Genomic DNA, 20,369 nt, shown 5'->3' with positions numbered 1-20,369 from the left:
ACCGTTTGAGCCGTTTGAGGCCCCGTTCTTTAGAGCTGCTCTGCTCTGCTTTGCTCTGCTAAAATCTGCTCTGCTTTGCTCTGCTCTGCCCTGCCCTGCTTAAAATTAATACTTAATATTGAATTATTATAATAATAATGTATATTTAATAATAATAATAATAAATAATTAATACTTAATGATAATAATAATTAATATTTAATAATAATAATAAATAAATAATATTTAATAATAATAATAAATAAATAATATTTAATAATAATAATAAATATTTAATAATAATAATATATAATTAATATTTAATAATAATAATATATAAATAATATTTAATAATAATAATATATAATTAATATTTAATAATAATAATATATAATTAATATTTAATAATAATAATATATAAATAATATTTAATAATAATAATAAATATTTAATAATAATAATATATAATTAATATTTAATAATAATAATATATAATTAATATTTAATAATAATAATATATAATTAATATTTAATAATAATAATATATAATTAATATTTAATAATAATAATATATAATATTGAATAATAATAATATTATTAAATATTAATATTTAATAATAATAATATTAATAATAATATAATTAATATTTAATAATAATAATATTAATAATAACATAATTAATATTTGATAATAATAATATTAATAATAATAATATAATTAATATTTAATAATATAAATATTATTAATTATAATTAATATTTAATAATAAAATTTAATGATTATAGTAGTAGTAGTAGTAGTAGTAGTAGTAGTAGTAGTAGTAGTAGTAGTAGTAGTAGTAGTAGTAGTAGTAGTAGCAGCAGCAGTAGCAGTAGTAATAATAATAATTGTAGTAGTAATAATAATAATAATAATAATAATAATAATAATAATAATAATAATAATAATAATAATAGTAAAAATAATAATAATAATAATAGTAATAATAATAATAATAATAATATTAGTAATAATAATAATATTAATATTAATGAAATCTGCTCTGCTCTGCTCGGCTCTGCTTTGCTCTGCTCTGCTTCAATCTGCTCTGCTCTGCTGAAATCTGCTCTGCTCTGTTCTGCTCTGCCCAGAAGCTCAAAAGAACAGGGCCTGACTCATTTAAGTCCTTGTTTTTTAATTTAAAGAAAAAGATAAAATATTATTAATTGAAAGCCATACGACATCTACAATAAACATTATAGAAAAGTAAAATACAATCTAAATTAATCAAGCAAAAATCCTATTTAAAGAAACTATGATAATGAGAAACTAGATGTGACGATGAATCACAGTTCTCGATTGTTCGCTGAATTATGCAGCTTTCTGTGAGGAAGTCCATTTTAGTTTACATACCTGTAACTTTGTAGTATAAATACGAAGTTTAAAGTACGAATATATTAAGAAAGCAACTACAAGTATTGATTTTAGTATTTTGATTGTATTGTTTTAGGGTATATTATATGCACAACTTATAAATTGAACTTATTCGAACTTATCAGACTTTAATCACCTTAGTAGAATTCTTTCTAGTTTTAAACTGACCTTTAGGTACCTGACAACAACTTATTTGGAAACAGATTAGGGCTTGAGAGTTTTGTTAATCTACTCCCCTATAAATATCCAAATTCTTTTGTTGATAACTCATACAACTTTACAAATGTGGATCAATTTCAATAACTTTAAATTGGACAAGTCTCTGTAACAAAAATAAAAATTAGTAGTAGTATAAATAAGTTTGCTTCCACATAAAAGCAAATGAGTTGATTATCATATATTTGATGCCAAATTGCCAAGTTAGCCAACTCTTCACTACTCTTTTAATGATAATGTCAACCCTCTTAATGCTATGTGAACTCTCCAAATTAACAATAGTAAAATGGTAGAGCATAAAATCGAAAGCACACTCTCAAACAGGAACTTTGATGAGTTCTGAAAATCACATCCCTAGGATGCAGAACAGCCTGCTAAAACATCGATTGCAGCCGCTACAGTAAAGTAATATGTTCAGAAAGAGAAAGAAGAGAAATATCATTCTAATTCATCTAAGTTTAGATCAACGTGGAAAACAATCATAACATGATTTATCAGAGGGAAAGCCTAATCATGAGACTAGATTATTTTATGAGGGAAAGGTAATCTGCGACAGGGCATATCACTTGCGTTTTTTTCTTAATTTCGCAGATTTTTCGGTTCGCAGCTTCACTCTAGGTGTCGAGGCTGCTTGCACAGCTTCAGAATCTTGAGGTGTGCATAGCAGAAACTTCTTGTTTGAACCTATCTGCTGGCAAACCTGCTTCAGCATCCTCTTGCCTCTCATCCATTTCAGTAGTATCTTCATGTGTGTTTTGCTGGCTATTCCACTGATACCAGCTTCCTACAGCAGCAAAATTTACCATTAGAAAAACGGAGCCTACACAGAGCACACTTACTACCTAGCTATTCATGATACCACTATACAATATTATATATATATATATATATATATATATATATATATAACACTTTTTATCTGTAGTCAACAATCGACATTATATACTTAGGACTCTAAATTCACCATCAAGAGTCAAGACCCAGATCGAATAGCATAAGCGCTAATCAGATCCATCATTCATAGCCTTCTGGTGCCTACAGTTATAAGCTTATAACTTAAAAAGCATGAGACACAAGCCCTTTCAGGAATATATACACAACTGCTTTAAGTTTTTACCCCTACATTTCATCTCAATCCTCATCATATATTTGAGAAATGACATTGATCCAACAGAGAGAAAAAAAATATCATTGCAAATATGGGGAGGGAGCGAGAGGAAATGGGAGAGACAGAAATGAACAAAGAAGAAACATAGAGGAACAAATGGAATTCACGAACAAGTGAGCAAACATCAGTATCAAAAAAAATTGAGCAAAATTATAGAGCTGGAAACAACATAATTTAGCTTCAAATCCAATTACAAGCATGCATGCTTTTGCCAAGCCTAGCATCCCTTGGACAAAGGTTACGACAGCTAACCAGAGAAAGTTCTATCATGCCTTGGAATCCCAAAATGCCATGTGAATTATAGCTTGAAATTTGCAACATAAGGTCCATGTACTTTAAGCTTAAAATAGTCTCATGGTCACCTAGTAGATAATGTCACATTTTGTACTAAACTGTATACAGAAATTATAACTACGAAAAGTTTTGGATTATATATTAATCAATCAAAGCCTTAATCCCATAAGTGGGGTCGGCTTTTGGATTATATAGTGATCACAAAATTGTTTCCTGAAAAATTAGTCTAAACATGAAGTAATTGGGAAGAACTAGACTACAATGCAGAGATCTCCATAGTCCATACCTTTAATTCTTTAAACCCCTCAAGATTTTTTTTATTGGAAACGAACTATACCAAGAACCATTGTGCTTTATTTGTTGTAAGAAGAAAGATGCCTTAAAGCTTGACTGATTATAGGCTGAATTGCATGGCATTTGACTTACTTCTTATTATCATTTCTATGTCCAAAATCCTGGAAGTAGAGACAAAGTGAGGCAAGATAGTTCATGATATATATATAAATATAGGCTGTCTGGCTCCCATTCCTAAATTAACAGGATGAAAAAGAATAGGTGGATACTTGTTAGATTATACTTCGTTGCAATGCTTCTTCCTATGCTCCACTCTAAATGTCTTGCTTTTTAAACAGGGTTACTCCACTTTAAATACTCTATTTCCTCTAGTAGATGAAATATTAAGGAGTATATTACAGTCAATTTTCTTTTCCTTAAAACTATGACATGATAACATTGAAAGGAAAATGAGACGATCTTGGAAGAGCTTCACATGAAACAGTTTATTCCAAGGGTTTTTTTAGGGTAAGAAGGAATCTGAATTATGATTCCCAAAGATTGTTCATTTTTAGTAAAGTGCTACCCTTATGACAACTTCATATGGAAGTATTGGTAAATACACTTATCCATTCTCTATGTATGTCACTCACCACGAAGCATAATAGCTAAAGCCAAGGAACACCATACCTATTCTATGTAGGAAAGGGGAGAACTACAATTCATTGAATTTGCTACAAGAACAGGTAGACCAAGGTTTTAGATGCACATTGGTTCATAAATATTATTGATAGATTTAACAGGGCAACGCAAATAAGATTAAAAGTCACACCTTTTGCAGTTTTGATTTATATCATATTGACAAATCAGTGAGCCCCCAGTAACCACGATGGCACAAAGGACATTAGATAAGACACTCAATCGCTGCCACAATCCACATCAAATATTCCTCGTGGATGTGCCATCTTAAATGTCATGTTATAATCTAACAATCTAGAGTAGCCCATTTAAACTAGTTGGGAAGCTTTTAATCACAATTAGCTTCCCAAATCCTAACCCAATAACATTCAACTTCCTAAATCCTAACCCCCCATGTAAACTATTTTAGCCACCTTTTACCAAATATCATCCCATGTAATGTATAAATTCAAACTCGAGACACTTGAATTCTTGATCCACACTCAAACTCACACCCAAACCAAACCCTTAAATCCTCGATCTAAATGACAGAACAGTTGGACAATCATTCTATGATTACAAATTAACGACATTATAATTCAAAACAAAGTATAGTTCAGTACAATCCAACATTTCAATTCATACCAAGATTATCCAAAAATTATAGCTTCAAACACCCACAAAAACTCACAAGTGCAGCACACATTAAACAACTAATTAAACACAAATCTGAACACAATTCATCAAAATCATCAAACAAGCTGGCAAATAACATCAATACATATTTAAAAAAAAAAAAGGGAATTTGGAGCGCGATAAAAAGAAGATGAACCTGTGCGTTAGTCCAAGCACTGCCAATGGTAACAGGGCCACGATTCTGGATCAAATTGAAGAGATTTTGAGCAATGGAGGTAGCTTCAGAGTAGGGAACTTTAGGGTTTATCTTCCTCAGATTTTCAGCTCGTTTCTTCGACATATATCTCACACATTGCATCATCATTGAGCTACCTCCCCCAATTTCTCCTCCTCCATTGCTGCTGCTCCAAACCCTCCTCCACATTTCTTCTTCTCTCTCCTTCAATCGAATTCAATTTATGAAAAATTGGGGAAAAATTGATTCATATGATATGCGTCGTCTTGATTTTGAAACTGAAAATTAGGGTTTTTGAGGGTATTAGAGTGCGAGTTCTTGAGTAGAAGAATATCACACGGTCCGTATAAGCTGCGCTTAGTTCATTTTTTGTGTTTACTTTATTATAATTACTTCGTATAATTTAATTTTTTTATTTTTTTTTTTATTTTTTTTTTTTTTCTGATGTATTCCGATCTAGACTGGACCAAAATTAGAATTTTAAGAACCAAAAACCGAATCGATTAAGTTCGGACCAAACTCGGATCGGATTAAAAGAATTGGTCCAAAATTCAGACCGAACCGCTTTGGATCGATTTAAGAATTTTTTTAAAAAAAATTCAATTTTTTAATAATTTTATGAAAAACTCGAAAAAAATAAAGGAAAATATTCATTTTAATTTCTTTTTTATTTTTATTATTATTATTATTATTATTATTATTATTATTATTATTTTGTATATTTAGTACAAAAAAGCTCATAAATTTAAAGTTTTCTAAGCTTATTAAAGATAATCTTAACCACTACTCCCTCTGTCCCTAATTGTTTGCTCTACTTTCCTTTTTAAGGTGTTTCTAAAAGATTGCCCCATACTACTCTTGGCATGTTTTCCCACTTGCACTCTCTCTATCTCTCTCCTCATTGATATTTGTATCAAGTTGTCAACCCATGTGCACCATTTTTTGCCTAAAGCTAATAAAGTGGATTTATGGTTTGGGGTAAACAATTAGGGACAGAAGAAGTATTAAAGGTTTCACGAATACTTTAAAAAAATCGATCCACTCCAAGACCAATTTTAAAGGGTTTTGGACCGGATCGGACCGAAGACCGGAAAAATAAATTTCTAGACTCGAAGACCGGACCAATTAATTCGGTCCGGTCCGGTCCAAGGTGGTTCGGACCGATTTATGGACACCCCTAATTCCTAATATACTAAATTACTAATTGTCTGACTTGATTAAACTTTAATCTTATCTACATACAGAAAACTTTATCAAATAATTAGATTTGGAAAGTGGAGCAAGTAATAAAATACACCCGTAAAATAAAAGTAGAGTAAGTAATAAAATACGGAGGGAGTAAGCAATTACTCGTATGCTATAATAGGAAAAGTTTGCATATCACAAGTTCACAACCATGAGTTTTGTGAGATCAAACCCCCCACTAGGAATACTTTAAGGTGGGGACGTGTAAATTTGGGTGTCTTGGTTGGATTTAATAGCGTCCATTGGGGTTAGGTTGGATTCTTATTTGGAATTGAATTATACTAAATTGTAATGCACATACTCCGTATAAATTAAAAATCTAAATAATACATTCGAAACAGTTTTTTTTTGTTTTTTGAAAGCACTTTTAAAACAGATTGGATCAGGTCGAATTTGGTGAAATTGGACTCTTTTACCCTCCCAATAGTCCCATACTCCCAAATAGGTTCGTGGTTCTCTGCACTTCATTTTTTAAAAAAAAATTATTTAGTGGGCATTATTTAAGACCACCAACCAATCAACCATACATCAAAATGTGAAGAAAACGAACGGTCCATAATCATTAGATTTCCCACCTTTTTTTCCTGTTGAAAGAATGATGAAGAAACGAATATCCCAAATCAGCCAATATGAACACACATAACTTGAAAAAAACTTACCGAAAATAGAAAGAAAATTAGGGGGAGAGAGAAAATGAAGAAAAATGGCGGTGAAACCTCGCAACACCGTAACTCGGCCCCTGCCTCACCTTCCGCGCCACAGCCTCGTACCACGAGCTCGAATTCCGACGCACCTTTGAGGCGCAGAAATGCGCCATTTTTGATCGTTTGTAGATGTTTCAGCCTCATCACCGCCATATCTGCTATTCTTTGTATTGCCGTCAATATTCTTTCTGCTGTTCGATCCTTCAAGCATGGAGCTGATGTATTTCATTATGCTTTTTATTTGTCGATTTTGTTGGTGTAATTGTTGGTTGATTTAGGGTTTTTGATATGATTTCAATTTTGTTTAGGTTTTTGATGGGATTTTTCGATGTTATGCGGTTGTGCTAGCGATTTTGGTGGTTTTGGCTGAGACTGAGTGGAGTCTCATTTTCAAATTCTGGAAGGTACGATTTCTGTTTTTTTGTTTTTTTTTTTTTATTTTATTGGATTCGAGTTGAATGAAATTCTTTGTTTTAGTGGATTTTAATTGCTTTATTGAATTGTTTCAATTATGATCCAGTATTGAGCTCATTTTATTACTCCTTTATGAATTATGATAAAGTTTCCGGTTTCGAGGTTTCGGATTAGCGAGTATTGAGCTCAATGTAATACTTGTAAGAATAAGGCTTTTGGGTTGTGGATTGATGAGTATTGAGCTCAATGTAATGCTTGGTAGTATAAGTGCATAAGACACTTGTACACTATAATACTTGGGCTTTTGGAAAATTTTGAGAATAACGCCACAAATTTTACAAAAAATGGATTATAACACCATAAAATCTTAAACTTTTATTATAACACCACAAAAAAACAAAAAAATTGGATTTCACCACCATCTAACAGAATTTTTGGATGGAATCCGTTAATGGGACCCATTAAGCACACGTGTCATTCATTGATTGATTTAAAAAAAAACAAAAACCCTAAACCTTAACCCAGCCCTACCACTGGCAACCATGAACTGCCACCGGCAGCCCCGAAACCCTAACCCAGCCCCACCGTCGACTCCCCCAGCCACCGAAAAACCCACTGGAGCCAACCTCAAAACACCCCAACCACCGAAAAACCCACCTAATCCATCCTTGAAACACCCCAGCCACCGAAAAACACCCCAGCCGCCGCTAGCAAGGAATGGGGTCGCAGACTAGGGTGGGGATCAGGGCGGCGGTCGTCGCGCAGGTGGAGTTCTGTGGGTCGTTGAGCAGGCGGTGTTCGGTGGGTCGCTGTCTGGGTGCTAGAGTCGGTACAACGTGAGATAATTGCGGTGGCTAGGGTGGTTTTTAGGGAGGAGGAAGGATGGATTTGGTGGAGTCGGCGGTTTTTGTGGGGTCAGGGGTTCCGGTGGGAGTTCAGGGGGTTTTGACGGGTTCCGGCTGGAGGTCAGGGTGTCCCGGCAGGATGTCGACGGCTTTGGCTAGTGGTTCTGGTGGTGGGGTTGGGTTGGGTTAGGATTTAGGATTTTTTTTAATTTTTGTTTTTATTTTAATTTATTTATTTTTTAAAACAAATCACTGAGTGACACGTGTCCACAGTTAGCCCCCACCAATGGATTCCATCCAAGAATTCGTTAGATGGTGGTGAAATCAAATTTTTTGATTTTTTTTTTTTTTGTGGTGTTATAATAAAAGTTTGAAAAATTGGGGTGTTATAAACCATTTTTTGTAAAATTTGTGGTGTTATTTTCAAAATTTTCCAGAAAATAATTCACCAAGCTAGGTACAATACAAATGTTGGGTATTTATGTTATGCATTTTTTACGAAGCTAGGAGTAAGATGTTGTTATTGTCTTGTTGGATTTTGGAGGTATGTTAGATCTTAGCTATCATCTATAGAAATTTAATGGAGATATTGCAAGCTAAATTTCTAATACCATAAAATAAATTTATTGGAAGTATTAAGGTACTATCATGCTATTTAATAGCGTACTGTTTGTGCATATTTCTATCATAGATATTGTTCAATAAGTAATACGAAGTACTCCGTAGCATGTAGTATGGAGTGCTGAGTGGCTGCCTTCCATAACTACATTGTCATGACAATCGTGTTCTACTTTCTATTCTTTCTCCTTTCCTTTCCTGCTCTCCAAATATATAAGCATGTATGAGCGATTTTGCTGCAGTAGTCGGCATTCAGCCAGTCAGCAGCCAATTTGTATGTTGCGCAATTCACTCCTCAAATATTAATTTGTTCTGCTCGTGTTTGAAATACTTAAATGGCTGTCTTGGTTGTCTATAGTTGTCAATCTTGTCATATACTTGGTCTCGTACTTGCTTTGTGTGTTTGTTTGGACTTGAAAGATATAATCTGGTGCTATGCTGCAGGTGTTGGAGTATTGGCCTGGCAGAAGCATGCTACAAATCTTGTATGTATACTAACACCCTAGACAATTGAATTCATCTCTTCTGAACTTATAGAAATTTTAGCATTTTGTTTTCATAAAAATAAGATTGACAAGGACTATGAATACAAAGGCAGCATGAAATCGATTTATTTATTAGAGTATAAGCTATGACTAAGTAATCGTAGTAATTCAAGCTTCAGTTTCTGGTGTCAGAAAGCCTTTTTAATTTCTGGAAGCTACCACTGTCCATGTCACTTTACTGAAATGCTGATGTAGGCACACTAGAAGTTGTTTTAATGCATCATTTACCGGTAACAATGAATATGAACTAACATCCATGGCCTCATTGATTGTTTTGTGTAGTGTTGCTGTTATGACTAGGGCATTCTCTGACTTTATTGGCAAGCAACGTGATATAGTTCTTCTTCAGAGTATAGCAAGCTATCTGCTGCTTTCATGTGGTGCTGTTTATCTTGTATCGGTAAGAGGATGAGCTGAACAGTTTTTTTCCCCTCTTTTAATTATGTAAAATTGCTTTTATTGGTGTAAAGGTATGTCCGTACGTCTGGAGAATTTTGTGCTCGTATGTTTTTGTGACGTACATATATAACTTAATGGGTTCAATGGGCTCAAATGCTCAATGTTCACAAGATTGTTTATATACTTGAATGAAATAATTATTATTGAAAAGTGTAATCCCAATGGCAATTAATTTGATAAATGTTGATGAGAGACTTCATTATAGTATGTTGACAGAATTTAGACTCTTTAGATTTTAAAATTTTACAAATAGTGCATGATGAGAAACTTGAGCTAATCCACTGCTAAAATATTAATCTAGATTTAAATACACAGGTGTTGTTTATTCAAGGAATGTTCAATGACATTTTATTTCATGTTGCTTCAAATCAACAATATTTCAGGGAATCCTTTGCATAGGTATTTTGAAGCGTTCCCTAGAACAGAAAGAAATTTCAAGGGATCAAGCAGTTAAGGATCTACAGGTATTTAAGTGTCTGCTGTCTAGCTTCTTTTTACTTCTGATTTATATGGTTAATTGGATTGGTTGCTTCAGATGAAGGTTTTTATTGTGATTAACTTAGGTTTTGCTTCTCTAATTTGCTATATTCCATGGCTCCTTGTTTGTGAAAACTGTACTTAATCTAATGTAGCTACTAGATTAAGGTAGCTAACCAAAATCAACTACTTCATTAGTCATGCCAATTAATTAAAATCCATCCATTTTTTGTCCTTCATAATGGGAAGTGCATCAATTTCATGCAAAGCTTGAGAAGGGAAAACAAAAGTCTAGGGTCGTTCATAGAATTACAACTAGCAGTGAGGACTGAGTTGCCTAAGATTTATGCTAGATAAAGAGATGTCTTGCAACACATCGAGTCCCTTGCTCAATAATATCTCCAAGGATGCTTCATTGAGAAAAGCAGATGAGAGTTTACAGCTGATGTGCCAGGAGCCCAGGACTGATGGGCTCTTAAATTTCTACTAGAAGTAAAGTGGTCTCCTTGTTGACTAGTAATACTCTAGTCATTTTTTCATATTAGATTTGTTAATATTTGGTAATCGAGCCTAAATCACGTAGAATCAGAGTTTAAATCAAATTTTGCTCTTTGTCCTCAGTGCTAAGCAATTTAAGATTTTGAATTGACATTTGAGTTACTCTGAACAGCATATTTGGATTCTTAAAGGAGATATTTTGAATACTTTCCAGATTTAACATAGCCAAACATTATTTTTCGGATAAGTGCAAAGTGAATGCTAAGTGAATGAGCGAGTTAAGGTCATCTTTTACAAATACCATTGGGCCAGCTTAGTCCCTGATTGTTGTCATGTAGACTTTTTCTATCTACTTCCTTTTTTTTGGATTCTGAGATGAGTTGTTTATTTTCTTTCAATTTGATTTAGTCCCTAGAAAAAATTGTTGAGTGAGAATCTTGACACTTTTAGGTCTGTTACATTAACTTTTGTCCCATTGCAGGAGTTGGAGAAGAAGCGGCAGGAACTTGAAGCTTTGTTAATTGAAGAAGAACACGTTTGAAAGAGAATTCATATGTTGGTTTGTCACGGTTCCTTATGGAATTCTGGATTTTCTCTAGAATATTGAGGAACACAAGCCTTGTAACTGACCATTTGATCGAAACAATTGTACAGGAAGACAAGTCTTGAAGCTTTAGCACTTAGTAAAATCTTCTTTTTTGTTTTTGTCTTTGTGGCTTTATATTGTATTCATTTTTTTCAATTCTCAATTTTTGTTGATAGAGAGTGTAGCTGTTTGAAAGAATCTGTAACCAATGTATGTAGTATGGAGTACTTGCTAAACTTGAATAACTACGGGTTATCTTTTTCCTCGCTTGAGTAGGCATTTTTGCGCCACTTGATGAATTTTTGGCCAGTTTATTTGTCTATGTTATCTCAGGCTTATTTTGAAGCGGAGTAATTTCCATCATAGTGAGCCAGGCTGCTATTTTTTTGGACAACCAAATAAACAGTAATTACAAGCCTTTTCTTGCTGTTTTGGCCAAAATAATGAGCCTCAACTATTTTATCTCATCCCATCAGACATGACAATTTCTGGTGATCTTCATTCAATAAAGACATGCCTTGTGTTTCCAAAAAAATGGGTGTGTTCATTTTAAAACATGTACCTAGAATATACTACTACATCTGTAGCAATTAGCAAAAAAATCCCTAGACGCTAGGGTGGAAGGAGGGCCTCTAAACTCTAACTACTTGACCAATCTTAAATCTCGTATGATAATACAAATTAGTAACATAACTTAACTTAAAATTTAGCAACTTATCCAAAAAAAAAGATATAATGAACTAAATATCCATCATAATTAGAGAGGGTTTCGATTCTCACATTTAATAAGAGTATTATCGACGTATTTTCAAAATGGAAAATTTAAAAAGTTTCCTCATATAGGTCCTTCCAAAATTTCTCTTCTTTCTCTTACTTTTTTTAAAAAAAAAAAGAAAATACAGAGTACAGTATAAAGAAGTTATAGCCGTACTCAAAATTTAAACCAAACACTCCCGCTCTCTCTCTCTCTCCTCAAACTCAAATCTCCGTGTGTTCACCCAGATTCATCACAACGCATTGCTCCTCCTAGGTTCTCTTCCTCTCTTTTGCTTATTTCTTTTAATTTTTCTGTAATTATGCTCACGAAAAACCCTAATCTTCTGTACTATGTTTATGTTAACAGCTATACTGCATTGTATATTTATTGATTTTATTCTTGCATTTCATCTTAGCTTTGTGCTTTATAATTAGTAAATTCTTGTTTTGGATTTGTTGTTTATTAATGATTTCTAAAGAACGCAAATTTCTATTATGATGATTAAATCTAGGGTTTTTAATTTTGGGGGGTTTATTAAAAGAGTAAGGGGTTTTTTTGAATTTTTTTTCCATGAAAATGTGGTGAAAATCCAAAATTGATGGTGGATTTTTATGATGATGAAAGATGGATGACCTAGTAATGGTGAAATCTTTGAAAGTTTAGTACTTTGTAGTGCACATAATTATAGAAATATTAGCCAATTTTTATTTAATTATAATTTTTATTCAAAGTGAATGATTCTTCATGTTATATGATGTCTGACCAATTGACAAATTTATATGAGGGATAGGAACACAAGATACATAGCAACTTTACTGTCACCTAATGCGATAGTAATATAGATGAGATTTGATATGAGGTCCCAAATACGGAGTACTACCAAAGACTTACCAGCGAATTGTAGTTGTATGTTTGTATTTTTCAGTTTTCTTGGTCGCTTGGAGCCCCACCTATTTTGAGCTGAACATTGAGCTTTATGGTTTGTTTATCTTAGATCCCTACTTTGCATACAAGTTTCAAATGGATTTTGTAACCAAGATAAGTTTATACAGACCATTAGGCTCATTTACCTTGTCTTTTTAGATCTTTATAACTGTTCAATTTCTTTCTGTGTTCCTTTTGTGTTTGTGAGTGCATTTCTGTAAGTGTGGTGCGCTTACGCACAGAAATGAGCGCACATATATGCTAGCAAAAACAATTTATGATTCTTTGTTGTACTCCTCACTTGCCTAGCAACTGGCAGTAGCTTCTTTGATTTTTTTGTTTGTTAGTTTATGAAATCTTGATTCAGTATTCTCTTGTCAAGCAGCACCTCATTTTTTGTATTCGAAAAACAAAATAATGATACCCTTCTCTCTTACTTTCCATACATATAATGAGGTTATTTGTTTTTCAACTCAGGTTAATGAAAAATCATTATCATTAGTACATTACTGAAGTGGAAATTGGAGCAGTTCAGTTTAAGCAAAGAAAAATGGATGGAGTGTTCAAGGAATTGGAAGAATCGAAAGCAGAATTAGAGAGGCTGAAGGAAGAATATCGAGTCAAAGCTGAACTTGCTGAGAGTCTAAGGAGAGCTCACTCAGACCAACAAGCAAAAAGTCAAGAAGCTAAGTTGCAGATTGATAAGCAGGCAAAGGAACTGAATGAAAAATCAGAGGAGTTGGCCGAATTGAGACAGCTTTATGGAGAGGTCAAATCCAAATTGAATGAAGTGGAATCATCACTTAAGCAAGTCAGTTCTGTGAATGATAAGATTCGGATGGATTCTGGTGAGAAAGTGCAGAAGTTGGAAGGGGAAAACAGAAAATTGGTGTCAGCTTTAGAGGAAGCAACAGGAAGATATGATGAATTGGAGAAGAAGCTTTGTGCTTGCAGTAAAGAGAATGAAGGTTTGAAAGCCCTTCTATCAGAATCACAGTGGAAGCTCTCTGAAGCAGAAGAAAAAGCCAAAGCAGGAAGAGAATTGATGCACCGAGAGGAAGTTATATTGAAATTGGAGGAGCAAAGCATGAGTGTCCAAGATCAACTGAAATGGAAGAAAGAGCAGTTCCAACATCTTGAAGAAGCTCACAAGAGACTTCAAGACCTGTTCCAGTCCAGCAAGAAGGAATGGGCATCTGAAAAATCAAATATGTTGGATGAGATGACAGCATTACAGTTCAAATTGGATTCTCAAACTAGAATCACCGAAAGCCTTGAAACCCAGCTAAAGATGTGCAATCAAGCTCTGGCACATGAAGAAAGCCGAAGGAAGGCATTGGACGTTCAATTGTCAGAATCAAAACAGCGCTTTGAAAATGTTTTATCAGAGTATGAGGATGTAAAAGAAAAGTTTGAAAGCCTCAGCACAAAACGTGATGAAGATATAGCAGTTTTGAGGAACTCTCTTGGGACAAAAGAGATACTATTGAAGGAGATGGAGTACAGGACTACTCACCTTGATCAAGAGAACAAGGAGCTCCTTGGATCTTTGAAAGAGCTAAGGGAAGCTCAAATTAACAAGAGAAAAGTGGACCCATCTGTCAATAAGATTCGCAACAAGCTGAAAGAGTTGGAGCAGGTGCACGGCAATTGTTCTTTGGCTTTGAAGGAAAAAGAAGCTGAATGGACATCCAAAATGGAGAAGCTGATCGAAGATACAAAATGTTATGAATTTGAGTTAAAGAGGCAAGGTGAACAGCTAGAGCAACTGATGATGCAATTGGATGATTGTCACTCTGCAATGGAGGTTTCAGGTGAAGAAACATCCATTCTGCTCTTGATGATGAAGTCAGAACTTTCTGATGCTTACTCAAAGCTCTTCAAGTCAGAGGATCAGATTAAAGCATTCAACAAAGAAAAAGGAGAAAAGATTGCAGTTTCTGCTCAGCGTTTAGAGATGGGAGATTGCTCTCCTGTGAAAGCCCTAGCTCATGGGGCACAGGCGCATCAGGAGATTGCAATGATGGCTGAAAAGCTGGAATCAATAAAGCTATTGGAAGAGCGTAGTAACTTTTTGGAATGCACTCTTGCAGAGCACAAAAAGATGCTTGAAGAGTCATCTAACTGCCAACTACACTTGAAAGAACAAGTTTGTCAGATGGAGGTTGCTCTCAAAAATCTTTCCACTGCTCTAGAAAAGTCGAATTCTGAATTGGCGGCAAAGATAAGTGAGGCCACACAAACAGAGATGGAACTGCAATTATGGAAATCTAAAGCAGAAAGCTTTAGAACGTGCCTTGAACAAAGCCAGGAGGCCTTTAAGCAAATGGAGAAGTCCCTTCTTGAACAAGTTGAGACAGAACAATGTCTTAAAAAAGAGAACAGTGCTTTGCAAAGCAAATTGAAAGAAGAAGAGCAGAAAATTATAGATCTCCAGCAAAAGATTGATTCTCTTGATCAAAAGTTGATGCAAAAAGAAGCAGCTACAGAGGCAATGAAATTGGAGGTGTTAGAAGCTTACAACAAAGGCGAGCACTATATCAAAATCCTAAAAGAAAGGGATGCCATAGTTGAAAACCTTCAAAAAGAGATAGAAGCAGTGGAAGAACAATCCATGAGAAGGGAATCAGAAGCAGCTAAATCTGCCAGGCTAGAAGCAGAGTGCAAGTACGAACTTGAAAAGGAAGCACTGTGTAAGACCATCACAGCAGAAAGGGATGCTGCAGTTAAGTACCTTCAAAAAGAGATTGAAGCACTGGAGGAACAATCCGTGAGAAGGGAATCAATAGCAGCTGAATCTGCCAGGCTACAAGCAAAGAACGAGTATGAACTTGAAAAGAAAGAATTGTGTAGGACCATCACAGAAGAAAAGGATGAGCAGATAAGGTGTATCCAGAGTTTTGCTTCATCTTTACAACAGGATTTCATGGAATTGGTTCTCTATACCTTCTCACAAGGTATAGAAAACATGGTTAAGATTGTTGCACTTCAAGATGCTTTAGAGAAGTCTGAATCCCACGTGAAGACTGAAGTGAAAATGAAGAATGATGCAATTGAAGGACTGAAAAAAGAGGTCAGTACTCTGCATGGAAGGATTTTGCTTCAAGAGGAGTCTTTACTTCACTCAAAACAATCAGCTAAAGAGCTTAAAGCTCAGTTAGAGTTTAAGAAGCTGGACACCGAGAAATTGTCAAACATGTTAAAGGAGGAGCAGGATAAGTGGAAAGAACTCATGGAAGAACTCAAACAAGAGAAAGAGGTTGCTACAACTAGCATCAAAAGGCTGTCTTCTGAAAGGGATAACCTGCTCATGTACTCTGAAGAAATCTGCGAGCAAGTTGGCCATTTTTGTTCAGAAGATGTAAAGCTTGAGGGAATGTTGAGAAAATTGTTGCAGACTTCTGATTTAGATGATATTTTGACATCAGTTGATGACCTTGATGTAATATCAAATAGAATTTCTGACCCTGTGCTTATAGAAATGAAGAAGGAAGTCGAAGCAACCCGTGATAGATCACCACTACGTGAGATTAACCATTAGTAGCTTCTGATACGAAATTTTTAAGTCATTCTTTCAATGCCTTATCTGTATAACAAGTTACTGGATAGTTGTTGTCAGACACTTAATGGTAACAAGAATATGTTGTTTTTCACTTGTATCAATATTTGAACGAGAATTTTACAATTAAATGAATGCTTCTGTACTTGTCGCTCAATCAAATTTGCTAGTGGTTAAAACAAGCCACAACATAAACAACTACAAGAGCTCTGGAAAAATAGCAAGGCTTTGTCACAAACGCTCTATCCATTGGAAATCATTGCTCACATTTTACACATAGTAGCATTGTTTTTTTTTCTTCTGGTCAAATAATATAATTGCATTCCTCTGTAACAAATAATAATACCAGTACTTCATAGCAATATCAAGTCACAAATCAATATCGTCAAGACGTCAACGCTGTAAGTTGATTCAAAATGACAGCTCCAATTCTCCTATCGCCCTTCTATTAAATCTGAGGGTTGGATTTAGCTCACTAAGAACAGACAATGTCACTTCTTGTTCTTTCCAGACGACCCTGCTTTATCAGATGCCTTAGATTTTTGAGAAAACTCCACCAAACCTTGTCGAAATGCTTGCTGATTAACCCCATTAGCAACTAATATGCTTGTCGCACCCATATTATTTATCTGGATTTAACAATAAACTAATTGATATGAGGATAGGGAACATAAACAAACCTCAGTTACTTAAGAAATTTGATCATATAATGTACAAAGAAGTGAGTAAAAGAATGAGATGAGGGAAAAACTTTACCGCTTTAATGTTCCTATCTTCATCATCAAAGAAAAGCATGTCAGTGTAGGGGATCCTCGTCCTCCTATGAATTCTCTGAAAGTGTTCCGTCTTGTGTGTCCAACTGGAAAAAATTTCCTAGGTTAACAGAGGAGAAAACTATTAATTGTGAGAAAGAGAACATAAACTCCTAGTAATTTATCTTTGACCATTTAATCAGACAACTATGCAATGAACATAATACCAGTACTGAAGACAGAATTGGACAAAATATTATTTCACTCTCACCTGAGCAACAAACATTGACTGGATGCCTAACTTGTCAAGAAAAGTCTTGGCTATGTCAGGAGTTGGTGATCTAGAAGCTATAGCAACATCAATACCCTTGTCCTTCAGAGCATACAATATACCTTTTACATGAGGATACAATGATGGCATTTCTCTTTTGGAGCGGCATTCACTGTGATAAAAATCAGGAAAAAAAATTACTAAATGTCTATCTAATTTTAAAATTTTCAACACCGAGCATGCACATAATCACAAAAGTAGGACATTAGAAGACATTTAGATCTGATACATAGTGATCTTTATCCTCCACCCCAGGTAAAAAACCCTGTATATGCTGTGCTATTCTGATCTGATATGAGAAATAGAATGCTAAAATGAGAAGAAAAAAGTAGATACAGGTCCAAAAGAGAAGCAGAAGGGCATCATGCAAAGGAAAATAACGCCTCACTGAAATACTTCGTATTAATTACTTAGCGTCTTAGTGAGATATGTTTTCTAAAGCACAAAAATGAAAAAATTTGCACACTGGCTATCTTTCATTCTTGAATATAGTTACTTATATTATACATATCAAATATCAAAGGTGGAAACAAACCGAGATGCAAAAATTAGGATAGAAAAATGCCATGCATATATTTCTAGAATAAAGGTTTGACCAATACCATACAGGGCGAAAATACAAATCAAGCAATTACTTGATAGTACTGTAAGAGAACCCTCCAAACCAGGAAAGAAACAATTTATAGCTTATCGAATTCCAAGTTGCCAATTGCCCTAACAAAACTATCTTCAATATTAGATTCTTTGTAGTCAAAAGAAATGGAGAATGCTTATTTCTTTGTCCCCCTTTCCCCAAGCTCTCTTTCCTTCTGTCTGTTAGTGCCACCCACAATGTATTGAGAAGCCAATGGAGAATACAAACCTTAGCTGGATACATCATTGTCACATCATGATTCGAAAGCTAGGTTACCCCTTACCTTTTCCATCGCTAACTACAGAAAACTTTCACACTCTACGCCCCCGCCCTGACTCCCCCCCCCCCCCCCCCCCCACCCCCCCTCTCTTCCAAATTTCCCAACAAGGGCGTGAACAAAATAAAATTCACACCTAAGATTCTTATGTCACAAATCAGATGTGCTCTTCCTTTTGGTCACTTGAAACAACTGTTATGAACACTTTAGACACGAACCACATAGAACCACTAACTAGTCACATGAACCAATTGACCTACAACTCCACAATAACTTTCCTGTATTCCGTTTTCAACCAAAACACGTTTACAAGTGATCAGTTTTAGCATTCCTTTATCTGAAGGGTTTGCATCCTAGGAATATTAAGTTGTAAAGTTGTCATGGAGGATTACAAGTACTTCATGCATATATTTAGATTAGGGTCTTTGGGGTGAACAGCCTAATTTTAGGAGTTAGATGTATCAAGGTGTCATAAGCAATGAGAACATTAGCCTAGGCTAGGCCACACTCCAATATGCAAATTTTAATACTACCTCCGTTACCCTTTTAGTTGTAACTTTGGAATATTTTATGTCTCACAAATAATACCCCAAAATTGCAAAATAGTTGCACCATTCTGACTTCGTGCACGGTTCCTATTCAATTTTGACCCGTCTTTTTACTAATAAAATATAAATAAAAAATGTTATGATACAAGAAGTTCATCACTTTCCTATCAGAATAACATTCAACTTCTCAGATTATATTTCTCTAAAATGAAGCAAACATATGAAAAAATAACAATTGAAAAAAATTGAAGCATTAATATTAGATTGTCGGGAAATTAACAATTTGTAAGATTTCACCAACATTCCCAAGATTTCCAATAATCTGATAATAAGAACTCAAATTAAAAATAAAATGAGGGAATCAATGCAAAGAGAAAGAATTACAACTAAAAATGAGAAATTATAGAGCAAAATCCTTAATTTGAGTTATTTGTAATCTCATAATTTGATTATACAATGAAAATCAAAAGATAAACAAGTTATAAAACAAAAAAAGTGAAGAAAGTATACCAGTAGAAAGGCCAGATAGTATAATCGAGATCAAAGACAACCAATTTGGGAAGAACTTGGAACAAATTTATGGTTTGCAGAACTTCTGTTTTGACCCTTTCATCTCCCATGGCTATCTCTGATTCTCCCTCTTTCCCAATTTTCTGGGCTTACTTCCTACGGTCAACCTCCAAAATGGTAGGTCGTCAAATGTTAATCTGTATTGGATAGATAAATTTTGGTAAATGGCTTTTCGGCTTTATTGGTTATGATTTTTTTTAGCTATATCATGGGATTGAAAATTTCATTGTATATTATATTAGATTAAACTCCATGCAATGCACGGTTTTCAAATAATGTTTTCAAATAATTATAATTACAGTAAATTTTATCAAAAAAAAATATAACTCAGTATTAAAAAGTATAAAATATATTTCTTCAAAAAAAAAAAAGAGTATGATTAAAAAGAAAATAATTAAATAATTAAATTGTACATAATAATTATAATGGGCAAAGTGCTATTTAAAGAAGTTTATTTTATATTTTGTACAAATCAAAAGTCAAACTTTAGATACAAACATAAAAATAAGGTTTTTTTAGTAAGTTATTTTGGAGGGAAAACTCTTTATATTATATTGCAAAGTGTCCCTTTGAATTCGCCTTTATTATAATGTCATTGATTGATGGTGGATAATTTCTTATTGGCAGAAATGCGGAATTAAGATCTCACATAAATAGAGATAACTAACAATCACAATTTATGATTGATTGAATTATGGTTAAACAAGATGGTATTATGGCCAAAAGGATTTAA

General features: G+C 34.1%; 4 protein-coding genes across 4 annotated transcripts; 2 read left to right on the top strand and 2 right to left on the bottom strand.

Moving 5' to 3' along the window:
- Positions 1 to 1,899: 1,899 nt before the first annotated feature.
- Positions 1,900 to 5,252, bottom strand: LOC145588440 (uncharacterized). The gene is made up of 2 exons (XM_081645088.1): positions 4,855 to 5,252; positions 1,900 to 2,393 (listed from the first exon to the last, which is right to left on the bottom strand). The coding sequence occupies exons 1-2, from the start codon at positions 5,080 to 5,082 to the stop codon at positions 2,172 to 2,174; spliced, it is 450 nt and encodes a 149-aa protein (XP_081501214.1). The 5' UTR covers positions 5,083 to 5,252; the 3' UTR covers positions 1,900 to 2,171.
- Positions 5,253 to 6,659: 1,407 nt separating this feature from the next.
- On the top strand, positions 6,660 to 11,572 carry LOC145588439 (uncharacterized). The gene is made up of 6 exons (XM_081645087.1): positions 6,660 to 7,062; positions 7,151 to 7,246; positions 9,164 to 9,204; positions 9,547 to 9,664; positions 10,107 to 10,187; positions 11,180 to 11,572. The coding sequence occupies exons 1-6, from the start codon at positions 6,832 to 6,834 to the stop codon at positions 11,237 to 11,239; spliced, it is 627 nt and encodes a 208-aa protein (XP_081501213.1). The 5' UTR covers positions 6,660 to 6,831; the 3' UTR covers positions 11,240 to 11,572.
- A 663-nt stretch (positions 11,573 to 12,235) lies between these two features.
- On the top strand, positions 12,236 to 16,513 carry LOC145590100 (uncharacterized protein At4g38062-like). Its single transcript, XM_081646843.1, has 2 exons — positions 12,236 to 12,314; positions 13,443 to 16,513. Exon 2 carries the CDS (start codon positions 13,516 to 13,518, stop codon positions 16,504 to 16,506), a length of 2,991 nt encoding a protein of 996 aa, XP_081502969.1. The 5' UTR covers positions 12,236 to 12,314; positions 13,443 to 13,515; the 3' UTR covers positions 16,507 to 16,513.
- An 82-nt stretch (positions 16,514 to 16,595) lies between these two features.
- Positions 16,596 to 19,748, bottom strand: LOC145590101 (uncharacterized). Its single transcript, XM_081646844.1, has 4 exons — positions 19,577 to 19,748; positions 17,548 to 17,719; positions 17,281 to 17,397; positions 16,596 to 17,153 (listed from the first exon to the last, which is right to left on the bottom strand). Exons 1-4 carry the CDS (start codon positions 19,684 to 19,686, stop codon positions 17,016 to 17,018), a joined length of 537 nt encoding a protein of 178 aa, XP_081502970.1. The 5' UTR covers positions 19,687 to 19,748; the 3' UTR covers positions 16,596 to 17,015.
- Between the last annotated feature and the right edge of the window lie 621 nt (positions 19,749 to 20,369).

The sequence above is a fragment of the Chenopodium album genome, chromosome 17, assembly GCF_948465745.1.
Source record: "Chenopodium album chromosome 17, dcCheAlbu1.1, whole genome shotgun sequence".
In the NCBI taxonomy this organism is placed as follows: domain Eukaryota; kingdom Viridiplantae; phylum Streptophyta; class Magnoliopsida; order Caryophyllales; family Amaranthaceae; genus Chenopodium; species Chenopodium album.
Note: the sequence above shows the minus strand (reverse complement) of the source record. Positions and strands in the feature narration are given on the sequence as shown.

Bases quoted from the DNA above. Each gene is read 5' to 3' on its own strand.
- LOC145588440 (XM_081645088.1), bottom strand. From the start codon at position 5,082: ATGTGGAGGAGGGTTTGGAGCAGCAGCAATGGAGGAGGAGAAATTGGG. The intron at 2,394-4,854 runs GTTCATCTTCTT...TTGCTGCTGTAG, and splicing joins GTGCTTGGACTAACGCACAG to GAAGCTGGTATCAGTGGAAT.
- LOC145588439 (XM_081645087.1), top strand. From the start codon at position 6,832: ATGAAGAAAAATGGCGGTGAAACCTCGCAACACCGTAACTCGGCCCCT. The intron at 7,247-9,163 runs GTACGATTTCTG...GCTATGCTGCAG, and splicing joins TCATTTTCAAATTCTGGAAG to GTGTTGGAGTATTGGCCTGG. The intron at 10,188-11,179 runs GTATTTAAGTGT...GTCCCATTGCAG, and splicing joins AAGCAGTTAAGGATCTACAG to GAGTTGGAGAAGAAGCGGCA.
- LOC145590100 (XM_081646843.1), top strand. From the start codon at position 13,516: ATGGATGGAGTGTTCAAGGAATTGGAAGAATCGAAAGCAGAATTAGAG.
- LOC145590101 (XM_081646844.1), bottom strand. From the start codon at position 19,686: ATGGGAGATGAAAGGGTCAAAACAGAAGTTCTGCAAACCATAAATTTG. The intron at 17,398-17,547 runs GTGAGAGTGAAA...CTGTTAACCTAG, and splicing joins AGTCAATGTTTGTTGCTCAG to GAAATTTTTTCCAGTTGGAC. The intron at 17,154-17,280 runs GTAAAGTTTTTC...TGTTAAATCCAG, and splicing joins AAGATAGGAACATTAAAGCG to ATAAATAATATGGGTGCGAC.